The sequence below is a fragment of the Pelophylax lessonae genome (genome assembly GCF_965119305.1).
Source record: "Pelophylax lessonae genome assembly, chromosome: 4".
Lineage (NCBI taxonomy): Eukaryota > Metazoa > Chordata > Amphibia > Anura > Ranidae > Pelophylax > Pelophylax lessonae.
The window spans coordinates 147,682,783-147,697,330 of NC_138771.1; the positions used below are offsets into that span (position 1 = coordinate 147,682,783).

Here is a 14,548-nt window from a genome sequence, read left to right on the forward strand (position 1 = left end):
CCTGGGAGCGATGACGTTCAGCTCCCAGGAATCATTGCAAAGCGGAAGTGACAGCGCGGGCCGCGGCCGCTGAGGGAGGAAGTGGAAGAAAGGTGAGTGTTTTTCTGCAATTACAAGGTAAGTAAAAAAAAATAAATCGTAATTATCCATTTCTGTTTCAGGTGACCTATAGCAAGCGGATGGCCCAAAATCGACTGTCGATTTTGGGGCCAGAACTCCGCTTTAAACCACATTCGGTAGATGGCTGCTTGTCCATAATTTTAGTTTTCTGCGGGTGGGAGGTTTAGCAAACGTGATGTTCTCTGTTCAAGACTTTGAACTTGGTAAAATTGGTAGACTGCTTGCTTGAGTTTAATCACTTCTAGCCTTTAAATCTTGTATTTGAAGGGTATCTAAAGCCACAACTCTTTTTTTTTTTTTTTTTTTTTTTTTTACTTGGAAGTTACTAACACTCTTGTAAAATATTTTTTTTCTTGTTGCTGCCACCAAGAGAAGTGATGGTAAATAGTTTTTTTTTAGTTTTCACCAGAACAGCCTACCTCCCCCATTAAAATGTTGCTTCTTTTAGTGGTGATGGTAAATTTCCCAGCGATACCTCACCAGTACTAAAGGGGGGATTTTCTAAGTGGAGAAACAAAAATTGCCTTTAGATATACTCCTAGCCTGTAATTTTGTTTGTCCAATTAGGCAAGAAACTCTTCATTGTTTTCTCCTATGAATGTGTATACTGCAATATGTAGCTCTGTAAAAATCTTCATGCATTGTTATGGTCTGACCTAACCCAAACTAAGATTTAATATTCTATTCCAGCCTTGGGCATTTCCAGCTCGAGAATTCTTAAGGAAGAAGTTGATTGGAAAAGAGATCTGCTTTGTTGTAGAATACAAGACCCCTCAAGGAAGAGAGTATGGAATAGTATATTTGGGCAAAGGTGTGTAAAAATGAATTTGCGAATTGCTATGTAAAATGCGTACATTATAATGTTTGGTTTTAGTGCTGTGAATGATTTGGGTCTCTTGCAATGTTTTAACCACTTTAGGACCAAGCCTATTGCTGACACATTACAAGTTCAGTATTTTTCACTAGAAAATTACTTGGAACCCCCAAATATAAAGACTGGAGAATAAAATGGCGGTCGTTGCAATATTTTGTCACGGTATTTGCGCAGTGGTCTTTCAAACTTAATTTTTTTGGAAAAAAACTCTTCACTGAATTCAAAGAAAACTAAACTGTAAAGTTAGCCCAATTTTTTTGTATATTGTGAAAGATGTCACGCTGAGTAAATACCCACTCGTGGAATGGCGACAAACTACCGTACTTAAAAAATATTCATAGGCGATGCTTTAAAAATTGACGGTTACCAGTTTAGAGTTTAAGAGGAGGTTTTTTGCTAGAAATAATGCTCTCGCTCTGACGATCGGCTATACCTCATGTGTGATTTGAACACCGTTAACATTTGCGGGCGTGACTTGCATATGCATTTGGTACGCAAGCACAGGGGAAGGGAGCGCTTACAAAAGTTTCCCTATGTTTTTTTTCCACTGTTCCTTAAAAAGAAAAAAAATCTGGTCAATCTTTTTATTGCTGTCACAAGGAATGTAAATATCCCTTGTGACAATAGGCAGTGACAGGTACTCTTTATGGAGAGATCTGGGGTCTAAAAGACCCTAGATTCCTCCTTTGCCCTTAAAAGTATTTTTCTAAATGCCAAAATCTGCATTTTTGAATACTGTCACTTTTTTAAAATCTGCGCCATTGGCGTCCCCTACCGCTCCCTGTGACAACGGCTGAGCGGCTGCTAAGCTGCATTGGTGGTTATTAGCCAACCCCTGGCTCTAAAAAAAACTGTAGAGGTGATGCCTCTAGCTGCAGGCATCACCCCGGTACAACCACTTCAAGCCAACATACAGGTACGTCTGTTTGTATGAAGTGGGTAAATTTTAAAAAAACAATTCTGAATGTGTGAATCAGGATACTTTTAAAATGTCTTGATGACTTGCTCATAGTGTATACTATTGTAGAAATGATCTGAAAACCTTCAATCTGTTTTCAGATACATCGGGGGAGAATATTGCAGAGTCTCTTGTTGCAGAAGGATTGGCATCCCGTCGTGAAGGAGTACGAGCCACAACGTAAGTGTAATTTCAGCTGAAAGTTCAGACTGCCACCATGTAAGGTTTATGGTAAATACAAGCGCTCTTTCACATGGGCGGACTCTGTCAGCGATCTGTTCAGCAAGAAGTCTGCCCGCTGAGCAGGTGGATGACAAGTTTGTTACTCTTGCGGAGTGGACAGACACAGCCCCCGTTTACATCCAACTCATCAGATCTGCCAGATCCCCTGAAAATCCTGATCACTTTCCCCAGAGTAGTTAAATTTTATGGTAACACTGTATTGCTCTGGTCATGAAAAAGTAGTAAAAATGAAATTCCCTTTTTTGGCTTTTTTATTACATACTGTCACCAGTCTGTGTACGTGATCACCGACATACCAGTTATGATGCGGTACTGCACTGGTGACAGTAAAAAAAATAGGTTTTTTTTTTTTGTTATAAAATTCTGCAAATCTTTCTTCATAAATTTAGGACAAAATTTATTCTGTTCCATTTCTTTGCTCAAATGAACCCAAATCAGTGTATTTTTAGTCCGTAGGAAAGTTATAATTCACAAACTATCTGAAAATTTACTAATCTGATATACTGACAGTCTGAGGCCCGAAAATGCAAGGACAGTAAAAATACTTTCTCGATCGTTCATTGACAGATGTAGCTCCATATAATTCTTAACCATTTGGTTATGCTGCCCCCTACAGGAGTAGAACACTAGGCAGGAAAAAGCCTATGGATCCGTCCCTGCAGGCATATGTCCACACATGCTGCTATAGGCTTCAGTTTGTTACTGCCTAGTTTAGGATTTGGACCTAGTTCCCGGCTAAGACTTCGGTCTTAGCTTGTCTCTTTTTTATTTTACTTTTGTTAAAAATTATATTTTTTTTTAGCTGTTTCTGAGAGAATTGCAATCTACAGCCGGCCTGAGTTTTGGACTGGATATCCTAGATCCTTAAGGTCTTCCAGCCCGGCCAGCGAGCGTGTGCAGATTATAGCCCAGCACTAGGCCTTGCCATGACATAGCCCCAATGGATGGGGGCTTGCCTGCACGTGGAATACCGCGTCAGAACGCACATGACCTGGTTTGGCCTGAGTGGCAGCGTACCCCTTGGCCGTCAGCACCCCCACCTTGAGTGGAGAGGTAGTCTGTCCGGAGTGGCGCCCACCTGATGTTAGTATGGTGAGTGTCCCGTTCCCCCCCCCCCCCTTAGCTCTTGCAGTCTCGGGGTGGATGTGGGCCCTTCCTTGGGATGGTCGGTTCCCTTCCAGCCCCTCTGTCAGTGGTTTTTTGGCCCCAACCTACCCCCTTGCCCACCCCACCTTCCGGGGTTAGGTAGGAGCTGGCTTTGCCACTTGCTCCAGTAAGGGGGGGGTGTATGTGGTAGTTGCTGACAGGGCTATCTGGATCGTACAATGGGGTCTTTGAACAAGTTCCCGGCCCACTGGGGATTAGTGAATGGGGCAGGGATATCTTTGGCTCCCTATGGCGGTTATAGGTTTGAGGGGGGAGCGGATGTTCATCTGCGGGTCTGCGCCTCACGTTGCTGGATCGGGCCGAAAATTGAGGCTGTGGCTGTCTGAAGTGCGCGACCGGGCTGTCTGAAGTGCGCGACCGGGCTGTCTGAAGTGCGCGACCGGGCTGTCTGAAGTGCGCGACCGGGCTGTCTGAAGTGCGCGACCGGGCTGTCTGAAGTGCGCGACCGGGCTGTCGCTGATGGATCGCCTCACGCAGCTGGATCAGGCAAAAAATTTATGCCGCGGCTTATGGCCTACTCGCGGCTGACGGAGCTGGCTGTCTGAGGGACTGACTGCAGACCCGCGACCTGATTGGGCCCCAGATTTAGGCCGTGGCTGGCTGTCCAAGCTGCTGAACAGGCGGTTCCAGCTGCTGACCGGGGTAAAAGAGCAGCGGATAGGCATCCGCCCTCCCCCTTGGGTGTGGACATATGGACTGCCTGGCGCCTTCCTTGAACCGGAGAATTGTTGTGTGGGGGTACTCTGCCTTCGTGTCTGCATCATGGCAGGCCCCCTCTTCCCCTCCTTAGGGGGCTATTTCCTATGTCATTTATGGTTTTTAGCCGGCGTCTCTTTGCGGGACTGGTCAGCGACCTCCCCTGCTTGTTATGCCCACAGGGTGAGCTTGGCATATAGCGACTGTTGGCTCTGCTTTCACATACTTCGGGTGCTCTGCAGTGAGGATAATTGCTTTTTTACTGCACATGCAAGGGCGCTGGTGGATGCATGAATTGTATCAGTGCAGAAAATTTTAACTTGGAGTAAACCCATCTCACAAAAAAGAAAAAAAAAAACCCCTGTAAGACAAAGGCATAATGAGCTAGTATGCGTTGCATACTTGCTCATTATGAAATACTTTAGAACGAAGCCCCCACAGTGCCGCCCGCTCAGCCCGTTCCCCTCTGGTGCCACATTTGGCACCTTTCAGCGGGGAACGGGTACCAGTTTCTGACAGGTACCCTGTCCCCTCTTCTGTCAGACCTCCTGGCGGCGAGGTACGGCAGAGGTTCTGCCCCCTCTGCTTTCAGGCCAATTACCGAGCACAGCGCGCTTCAGCAATGTGCAGTAGGGACCCGGCTGTGAAGTCCCAAGGCTTCACGGCGTTTTCCCTTAACGGCAATGGCGGCGGCAGCACCCGACAGCTGATGGAAACATCAGCTGCCGTGCAGACATTGCTGGAATTCCAGGACAGGTAAGTATCATAATAAAAGTATATGTAGCTGCTGACTTTTAATGGGGGAACGTTGCTTTGTCTGCTGCCCGCCTTTCGGAGAAGCAAGCCTTCAGTGTTCTATTCTACGAATAGCCTAGAATACTTTTCTGAGTGTTGTACTTTTCTGTAGATTTTATTTATATATTAAAATGAAATAAAATGTTTTAAACCCTCAATGAAAGGGTAAAAAAAAATTAAGCACAATTCTGCAACTTTGACATGTAAGTAAAGCTGTACAGTACACATTGTAACTATCCAGGTTATCTTTTTTTTTTTCCCAGGATCTCATTAGTTTCTTTAACTCACACTTTTGTTTACATTTTTCTCCACTGGCAATGAGCAAAAGATGCAAAATACACCTCCATTGAGGAAGGAAAAAAACCCCAAAAAACAGGGGGGAGAGCTAGTGATCACTGTGATAGCCAATCAGAGCCTGACAGCCATGAGATGTTTGGGAACGGGGACTCTCGGTGATGCATGTAATCTTATGTGGCCCTCACGGAAGACCCACTTCACTAAGGCTGCATGTGTGCAGTTGGCTGGAAGGGAGTAACTTTTAAAACTTTGCACGCTTTATGCCAAGGACAATCTTAACTATGGCCTCCATTTTAAAAGTGCTGCTGAATTTGAAGAGGCTGCTTTCACAATGCTCCGTGAAAAAAATGCACACTAATTTTTGAAGCATTTCCTATGCGTTGTCTAGTTGCTTGACTACCGGCATGCATCTGTGAAACATTGACATGTCACCTAAAATGCAACCTGTTGGTGCATTGTTGATGCATTCTCCATTTCAACAGGGAGATTCTTTTGGTGCATATTAATGTGCAAACAGCTGCTTTCACACTGTCTTTGCTGTGTCTTCCGCTAAAAACAAAATACATTCTTTAACCCTTTCGCTGCGAACACCATTATTGCATTTTTTTTTTTTACAAACCTTTAAAAAATTATTTTAGGCCTGAAGATTACATAAAACCACCAAATATTGTACACTGCTCAAAAAATAAAGGAACACTGAGTACACATCAGATCACAATAGGGAAAAACATGCTGGAAATCTATACTAATATGGACTGGGTAATGTGTTAGGAACGAAAGGATGCCACATTGTTTCCTGGAAATGAAAATTTCCAACCTACAGAGTGCTGAATTCAGAAACCCCGAAAATTAAAGTGAAAAAATGATGCAGCAGGCTAGTCCATTTTGCTGAAATTTCATTGCAGCAACTCAAAATGGTACTCAGTTTGTATTGCCCCAGCGTGCTTGAATGCATGCCTGACCATGTCTGGGCATGCTCCTAATGAGGCTGATGGTGTCCTGAGGTATTTCCTCCAGATCTGGACTAGGGCATCACTGAGCTCCTGAAAAGACAGACAAGGGTGCAAACCTGGCGGCGGCGGGTGGACCGAAACCTAATGTCCCAGAGATGTTCTATTGGATTTAGGTTAGGCAAGCGTGGGGGGCCATTCATTGGTATCAAATCCTGCATCCTCCAGGAACTGGCTGCATACTCTTACCCAGGACCCACTGCACCAGCGTAAGGGCCTGACAATGAGTCCAAGGATTTCATCCCAATACCTAATGACAGTCAGGGTGCCATTGGTCTAACCTGTAGAAATCTTTGCGCCCCTCCAGGGATATGCCGCCTCAGAACATCACTGACTCACCACCAAACTGGTCGTGCTGAACAATGTTACAGGCAGCATAATGTTCTCCATGGCTTCTCCAGACCCTTTCACGTCTGTCACATGTGCTCAGGGTGAATTTTCTCTCATCTGTTAAAAGCACAGGTCGCTAGTGTCGGACCTGCTAAATCTGGTGTTCAATGGCAAATGCCAATTGAGCTCCACTGTGCTGGGCAGTGAGCCCACTAGAGGACGTTGGGCCCTCAGGCCACCCTCCTGAAGTGGAGGTCATTTTGTAGGGCTCTGGCAGTGCTCATCCTGTTCCTTGCACAAAGGAGCAGATACCAGTCCTGCTGATGGGTTAAGGACCTTCTACGGCTTTGTCCAGCTTTCCTAGAGTAACGGCCTGTCTTCTGGAATCTCCTCCATGCTCTTGAGACTGTACTGGGAGACACAGCAAACCTTCTGGCAATGGCACATATTGATGTGCCATCCTGGAGGAGTTGGACTGCCTATGCAACCTCTGTAGGGTCTAGGTATCTCCTCATGCTACCAGTAGGGACATTGACCCTAGCCAAATGAAAAATTAGTGAAAAAGTCAGATGCGTAGGGGAGGAAAAAATGTCAGTGGCCACCTGTAAAACTATTCCTCTTTTGGAGGTCGTCTCATTGTTGCCCATCTAGTGCACCTGCTAATTTCATTAACCCCAAAGCAGCTGAAACTGATTAACCCCCCTCTGCTACTTAACTGACACGATCAACATCCCAGGAGTTTATTTAACTTTATGCTATACTCTGAATAAAAAGTGTTCCTTTAATATTTTTTGAGCAGTATATATTCTTCTGAAAGACACCCTAGAGAATAAGTGGTAGATCTAATTTATATCACTTGATATTTCAGCAAAGGTCTAGGAAAGGCAACCTTTCAGTGAAAACACACTAATGTGAATTTTAGGACAAACACAAGAATATAGAGTGCAGCGCTGCTGTGATGTACAAATGTATGCAATGAAAAATACTATTTCTTTGGACTTGGCCCCTTCCTCGGACTGTTGGACCCTAGTGTTCTTCCCACGCAGCACTCCCCCCCCTTCAGTGGTCCTCGGTGGACTAGTTACCCTCCATCTGCCCACACTGTGTCCCAGGTACAGGGGTGGTCCCATCTGTAGTTTCCTTTGCTCTAGTTATTAGCATTTGCTCTGAGTGATCATCCTCTGTGGGTCCCGTTAGCAGTCCTCCAGTGTGTTGAGCTCAAGGCAAACGGCTCGGTTTCGCTTCCTCACACGTGAGTCGGCATTTGGAGCACACGCTGGTTCCCCTTCTTGGTTTGATGACGTCACTACGTTGATGCATTTCGTCCACCAATCCGCAAGCTTCTTCAGAATAAGGAGGGATTATTCTAATGTTCCTTGTATATCCAGTGAGAAATATACAAATTGGTAATCTCCCTCCAGTGTTTAACATCACTACTGCGAATTGTTCATATAGGAGGGCATTAATTCAGTAGTTGGCTCCATCTTGTGGTCACAACTCCTAAGTGTCATATCAAGTTTCAGTCTGGGAATTCATACGTTTTTATTACTTTTGGTATATATTTTAACTCTCGTTAAGGAATTCCTCCCTCTTTTAACCTTGAAAATGGCCCTATATATTCTAAGTTTTTTATTTAAATGGAGCTGGAAAGCTAGCACCTCTTTGGATATCAATATCCATCTTTCCAATATCAAGGATAATTAAACCTAAATGGTTTATTAAATATCGATTTACTGATCCCATTTAGGTTATAAACTTGACCCACCCAGGGGTAAATATAATTTCAACTTATCAATTTTAAAATCTCATAACTGTATAATTGGCTAATAGATAGTGGAGAGGGGGAAAGGGGAGGAACCAACATTTAAGATCATTAGTCCCAAGATCATTAGTCCCTATGTTATCGAATGCAATTAAGTTCGGTATTCAAGTTAGATCCAATATTTTTCTTTACGTAATAGAATTTTATCATAGTCTCCTTAGCGGTAGATCTAGGGCAAATTTGCTTTTTATTTTTAATCCATTTGTTGTACTTGCATGAAATTCCTTAATGTAGGGCTAAGGGAAATTTTTTTTCAAATATACACTGCCCAAAATTAAAGGAACACTTTCTAATGCTAGTAAAGCATCAAGTGAATTCCTGGGATATTGTCTGGTCAGTTAGTAATTGCAGCTGCTTTGGTGTTAACAGGTGCACTAGATGCGTAACAATGAGATGAGTCCCAAAACAGGAATTGTTTAACAGGTGGAGGCAACTGACATTTTTTTCCCCTAATAATTTTTTTGACTGGTTTTCACTAGTTTTGCATTTGGCTAGGTTGTCACTAGTAGCATGAGGCAATACCTGGACTCTACAGAGGTTGCGCAGGCAGTCCAACTCCTCCAAGATGGCTCATCTATATGTGCCATTGCCAGGTGGTTTGCTATGTCTCACAGCACATTGAAGAGCATGGAGGAGATTCCAGGAGACAGGCTGTTACTGAGAGCTGGACAGGGATGTAGAAGGTCCTTAACAAAGCAGGACCAGTATCTGCTCCTTTGTACAAGGAGGAACAGGATGAGCCGTGCCAGAGCCCTACAATATGACCTCCAGCAGGTCACTGCTGTGAAAGTCTCTGACCAATTAGAAGCAAACTTCATGAGGGTGGCCTGAGGGCCCGACGTCCTCTAGTGCAGTGGTTCCCAACTCCGGTCCTCGGGACCCACCAACAGGCCAGGTTTGCAAGATAACTAAATTACATCACAGGTGATCTAATTTGCTGCTCAGTGATTGCAGTATTCTAGTCTGCATCCCCCAAGGTAATACTTAAAATCTGGCCTGTTAGTGGGTCCCGAGGACCGGAATTGAGAACCACTGCTCTAGTGGGCCCTGTGCTCACTGCCCCGCACTGTGGAGTTCGATTGGAATTTGCCGTTTAACACCAGAATTGGCAGGTCCGCCACTGGCGCCCTGTGCTTTTCGGGTGAGGGCAGGTTCACCCTGAGCACGAGACATGAAAGGGTCTGGAGAAGCCATGGAGAACGTTATGCTACTTGTTACTTTGTTCGGCATGACCGGTTCGATGGTGGGTCAGTGATGATCTGGGGAGGCATATCCACAGAGGAAAGGAGACCTCTACAGGCTAGACAATGGCACCCTAACTGCCATTAGGCATCGGGATGAAATCCTTGCACCCACTGTTAGACTCTCGGCTGGTGTGGTGGGTCCTGTGTTCCTCCTGGTGCACGACGCTGCCTGGCCTCATGTGGTGAGGGTATGCAGCCAGTTCCTGGAGGATGAAGTAAACTATACCATTGAATGGCTCCCACGCTTGCTGACCGAAATACAATAAAATCCCTCTGGCACATGTTTCAGTCCATCTGACGCTGCCAAGTTGCACCTCAGTCTGTTTAGGAGCTCAGTGATGCCCTGGTCCAGATCTGGGAGGAAATACCCCAGAACACCATCTGTAGTCTCATTAGGAGTAATGCTCCCAACAAGTGCAGTGCCTTCACATATAGCCAAATTAACCACTTAACGCAAACTGACGTAGGCCTACGTCAGCTGACCTAAGTGGTTGTACCGGGATGATGCCTCTAGCTAGAGGCATCATCCAATACCGTTTTTTAGGCTTTGGAGCCGCTCGATCGTTACCCCGGCGAGCGAGAGGGGACGCCCCCCCTGCCGCCTTTCGTTGCTCTGCCCGGGTCCCCCTTCCAACCGGGAGACCTGAGCAACCAGCCGGCGTGTCCGCTGGCTGGATGGGAGTCCCAATCTAAGCCGGATGCGGCTTAGATCGGGTCTCCGATGATGAAACCCAGAGGCGGTGTCCATGACATCACATCTGGTTACTCTGCTGCTAAACGTGGCTGTTACAAAAAGTGAGTGTATTCAAAAATGCAGTTTACGGCGTTTTGAATACATTGAAGTGCAGTGGAGGGGTCTAGGGTCTTTTAGACCCTCGATCCCTCCATAAAGAGTACCTGTCACTGCATATTGCTGTCACAAGGGATGTTTACATTGCTTGTGACAGCAATAAAAGTGATATTTTTTTAAAATAAACTGTTCAAAATAAAGAAAAGAAAATAAGCAGGGAAAAAAAAGACAGCTGCGCAAATACTGCGGGACATAAATTTTGCTATGACCGCCATTTGCTTCTCCAGAGTCTTTGCTAAAAAAAATATATAATGTTTGGGGGTTCCAAGTAGTTTTCTAGCAGAAAATACTGATTTTAACTTTTAAACAAAAATTCAGGAGGCACCACAGTGAAATGAATGTCCTAGTGGGCATGGATATTGGCCTGTAACTTTTTGGTCCAGTACCTGGCTAAACCTATCCCTTCCTACTGCTTACCGGATTGGCAGCACAGTCTGTTGAAACTGTAGGCTGGATGTTACACACCAGGTTTGGTTCACTCAAGAAAGGTGAGGGATGTTGGCGTAGCTTTTAACCCTGCAGGAATAAAGCCTTTGTCACCCTGTGAAAAAATTAAAATATTGATTTTGACATTTCTCTAATTTACAGTCCAGAGCAGAACAGGCTGGTAGAAGTGGAAGAACAAGCAAGAGCTGCAAAGAAAGGCGTATGGAGTGAAGGAACTGGCTCCCATACAGTTAGGGACTTGAAATACACAATTGAAAACACCAGACATTTTGTGGACTCTATGCATCAGAAACCAGTTAATGGTAAGGGATTACAATGCATTACTGATTTCCTAAATAAAAGAAACCCCAATAAATGCTTAGTCTTCAAATAACTGGCTTCACTGTATCCAGGTAGCTTGGATTAAGACCTGTATTGAATGTTTTGAAGTGCCAAAATGAAAATAAGCTTTAGTAAATCCTCTGAGCCTTAGCATTGCCTGTGGCTGAGACAACACGCATTTAAGCACTGAGCACTTAATAGCTTCCAGTGGTAGGCTGAACATTTTCTGAGAAATGTATGTGTATCCTTTTTTTTTTTTTTAAACTTTTAATTTATAGTATTTATGAACAGCTTGTGCATTTAAATTAATGGGAAGCCAATTCTAATGTTTTTAAATGCTGTCTGGAAGGTGGGTAGTTTGGGGTACTTTGCTACATGAAGGGAAGCTTAGCAAAACTAAAGTTATTTTTATTGAATGTATTTCTAAAGTTTTTGTAAGTTTACAAAAACTAGACAGCAGCCATACATTTCCACCTTAAACTAGTCATAAGCAGCATCCACAGACATGATTATACAGTATTTACAATCACAATGGAAATTTGAATATAGCAATCACGAGAAATTAATCCAGGAGAAAAGCTAAATTTTTTTTTTTTTTAAATCAAATCTTCATTGGATCCCAACCTCCGAGGATATAGCTTAATGAAATGTACTGCAAGCATTGAGTTTTAATGTGTGTATTAGATAAACTTGTATGCAAATAATAGTAATCGTGTCTCTTAATGTTTTATGAAATAGATGCTTTGAATGTCCCCTATGTCAAGCAGATTCCCTTTACACTTGGCTCTTTGTAGTACTGAGGACAGTATGGGTATTAGAACTCAGCTGCAGAGTTTGTCAGGTGTCAGGTTACCCTCAGAATTGATATCCTATAAAAGATTATAGTAATGCAAGTCTGTAGGAATGCAAAGTCAGCTGAGGCAGGTCTACTTGCACCTGCAGTATACAGTGGGTAAAAAGTATTGAATACGTGACCCATTTTTCTGGTTCTCAAAGTTTCACTACATGCAGTTCAGACACACAAAGGAACCAAAACAAAATTCTGAATTTCGGTTGTGTAATAAAATGACACGGGGGGAAAAAGCATTGAACACAAAAAAAAGGGAGGTGCAAAAAAGGTATGGAAAGCCAAGACACCAGCTGGCTATAAAATGGGTATGGGGGCCCCGGGACCTAGGGGACATTTATCAATGCAAATGTTTTTAAAGGAGCAGTGGTTTTAATGATAAAAGTGAAACAATAAAACATTCCTTTAAATATAGTACCTGGGGGGCCCCTTTAGTCTGCCTGTAAAGTGACATATCTGTACAATCTATAGAACCTGCTGCAGCAAAGCTGACCTATATAAAGAAAGACACTTAAATTGATTTTCCCAGCTGCAAGCCATTGCTGGCAATACAAAAATGTTTAAAAAGAAAAAAAACCTGGTGTCCCCCTTAATCCATACCAGGCCCTTTGGGTCTGGTATGGATTTTCAGGGAATCCCATTCAAAAATAAAAAGGAAAGTGGGTGGGGAGACGAGTGAGCTCTGCCCCCACCCCAAAACACCTTGTCCCCATGTTGATGGGGACAAGGACCTCTTCTCCTTAACCCTGGGCTGTGGTGGGGATCTGCAGGCAGGGGGCTTATCAGAATCTGGAAGCCTCCTGTAACAAGGGCAACTGCAGATCCTGGCTCCCCCTATGTTAAATAAGTACGGGTACATTGTCCCTTTACTCCTTTACCAAAAAAGTGTGAAAAGTTTGACAATTCTTAAAGATAAAAAAACATGTCCCCTGATGTAGATCAATCCTTAATCACAATGCCTGCCGCACAGCTGGGAAAAAAGACCCTGCCCACGACATAGGCGAACTGCCGACTGCCTGCTCGATCTGACAGTAGTTAAATGGGTATGGGGCAGAATCACCTGGTGGCACCGATCGGTGCATACTGGGTCAGTGACGTCACATGTATTGGCAGACATGCTGAAGGAAGGATGAATGGAAAAATGTACATTCTTGATAAAAATCTGCCATCTACCAGGATGTTGAAACAAGGGAGGACATTTCAGCAAGACAATGATCCCAAACATAGCCAAGGAAACACTCAATTGGTTTTAAAGAAAATAAAGTTGCTAGAATGGCCAAGCCATTGACTTGAACCCAATAGAAAATCTATGGAAAGAACTAAAAGATCAAAGTTCATAGAAGAGGCCCACGGAACCTTTAAGATTTGAAAACTGGAAAAATGGGCCAAAATCACACCTGAGCAATGCATGCGACTAGCTTCTCCATACAGCAGGCGTCTGGAAGATGTCATTGCCAGCAAAGGATTTTTGTATGAAGTACATTTTCTGTTAGTGTTAAATACTTTTTCCCTGTGTCATTCCTTTCCATTTTTTACACATAACATAATTTCTGAACTTTTTTTGTATGGATTGCATGGGTTAACAATGTGAAAATTTAATTTCAATAGCACCTTCAGAAATGTATTTACCTACAAAAATAGCGGTTTGTTCATACTGTTTTTACCCTCTGTTTATCAGTAATCAAATGACAAAAGCATGCTGCATCTGCCCATCGACAGGCCTGAATGCTATGGATGTGTGACATGGTTACTTTGGTGCTTTGGGTCCTTTAAAGCAGTGGTCCTCAACCCTGGCCTACAGGGCCCACTAACAGGCCAGATTTGCAAGATAACTGAAATACATCCCAGGTGATATCATTTGCTGCTCAGTGATTGCAGTACTCTAGTCTGCATCTCCCCAAGGTAAAACTTAAATCTGGCCTGTTAGTGGGCCCTGAGGACCGGAGTTGAGGACCACTGCTTTAAATCACTTGTAAATGGGTCCTTTTAATCGTACAAAATTTTATATGAATAATGTATGCAGCCCTGCACATTCATATACAAAAACCCAATACACCTAAATTGCAAAGAAAAATCAGTGTACAAATGACAGGCTTGACAATGCAATCCACTATAACAAATATTCACAAGTCTTTAAATTCAGTTCATGGGTACTGTGTAAACCTCCTTCGTTCCACACTTGGTGCTCGTGTTCCACCACTTGTGATAGATCCACATTAAGTGCTTAAATCATGGTTTGGTCAGTCCTGCATTCTCCCTTCATGAAAATGTGCTCTCTCCTCCAAGTGTCCCATGGATATGTACAGGGACCTTAAAAACTGCATTATCTTGAGTCACTGACTTTCCAAAATGTAGGGCACCCAACATTAAAGGTGATTTAGTGTTACAAAGCATACAGTATATACTTTTGCACACTGGTGCTGACTAGTATTCCATTGTTTCTCTTAAGTTTCTTGCCCTCATATAGCTAATGTGACCCCAGTGCTGATGGAGAGGGGCAATGGAGGGGAAAACAATGACATCCTCA

The 14,548-nt window shown here is 43.7% G+C and overlaps 1 protein-coding gene across 1 annotated transcript in view; it reads left to right on the top strand.

Annotated features, from left to right (window-relative positions):
* SND1 (staphylococcal nuclease and tudor domain containing 1) overlaps positions 1-14,548 on the top strand; it is a 967,943-nt gene that overhangs the window by 25,199 nt on the left and 928,196 nt on the right. Inside the window, exons 3-5 of the mRNA XM_082257077.1 lie at positions 811-931; positions 2,054-2,132; positions 10,995-11,155. Of these exons, the coding sequence (XP_082113203.1) occupies positions 811-931; positions 2,054-2,132; positions 10,995-11,155 (361 nt within the window). The remainder of the gene's footprint in view (positions 1-810; positions 932-2,053; positions 2,133-10,994; positions 11,156-14,548) is intronic.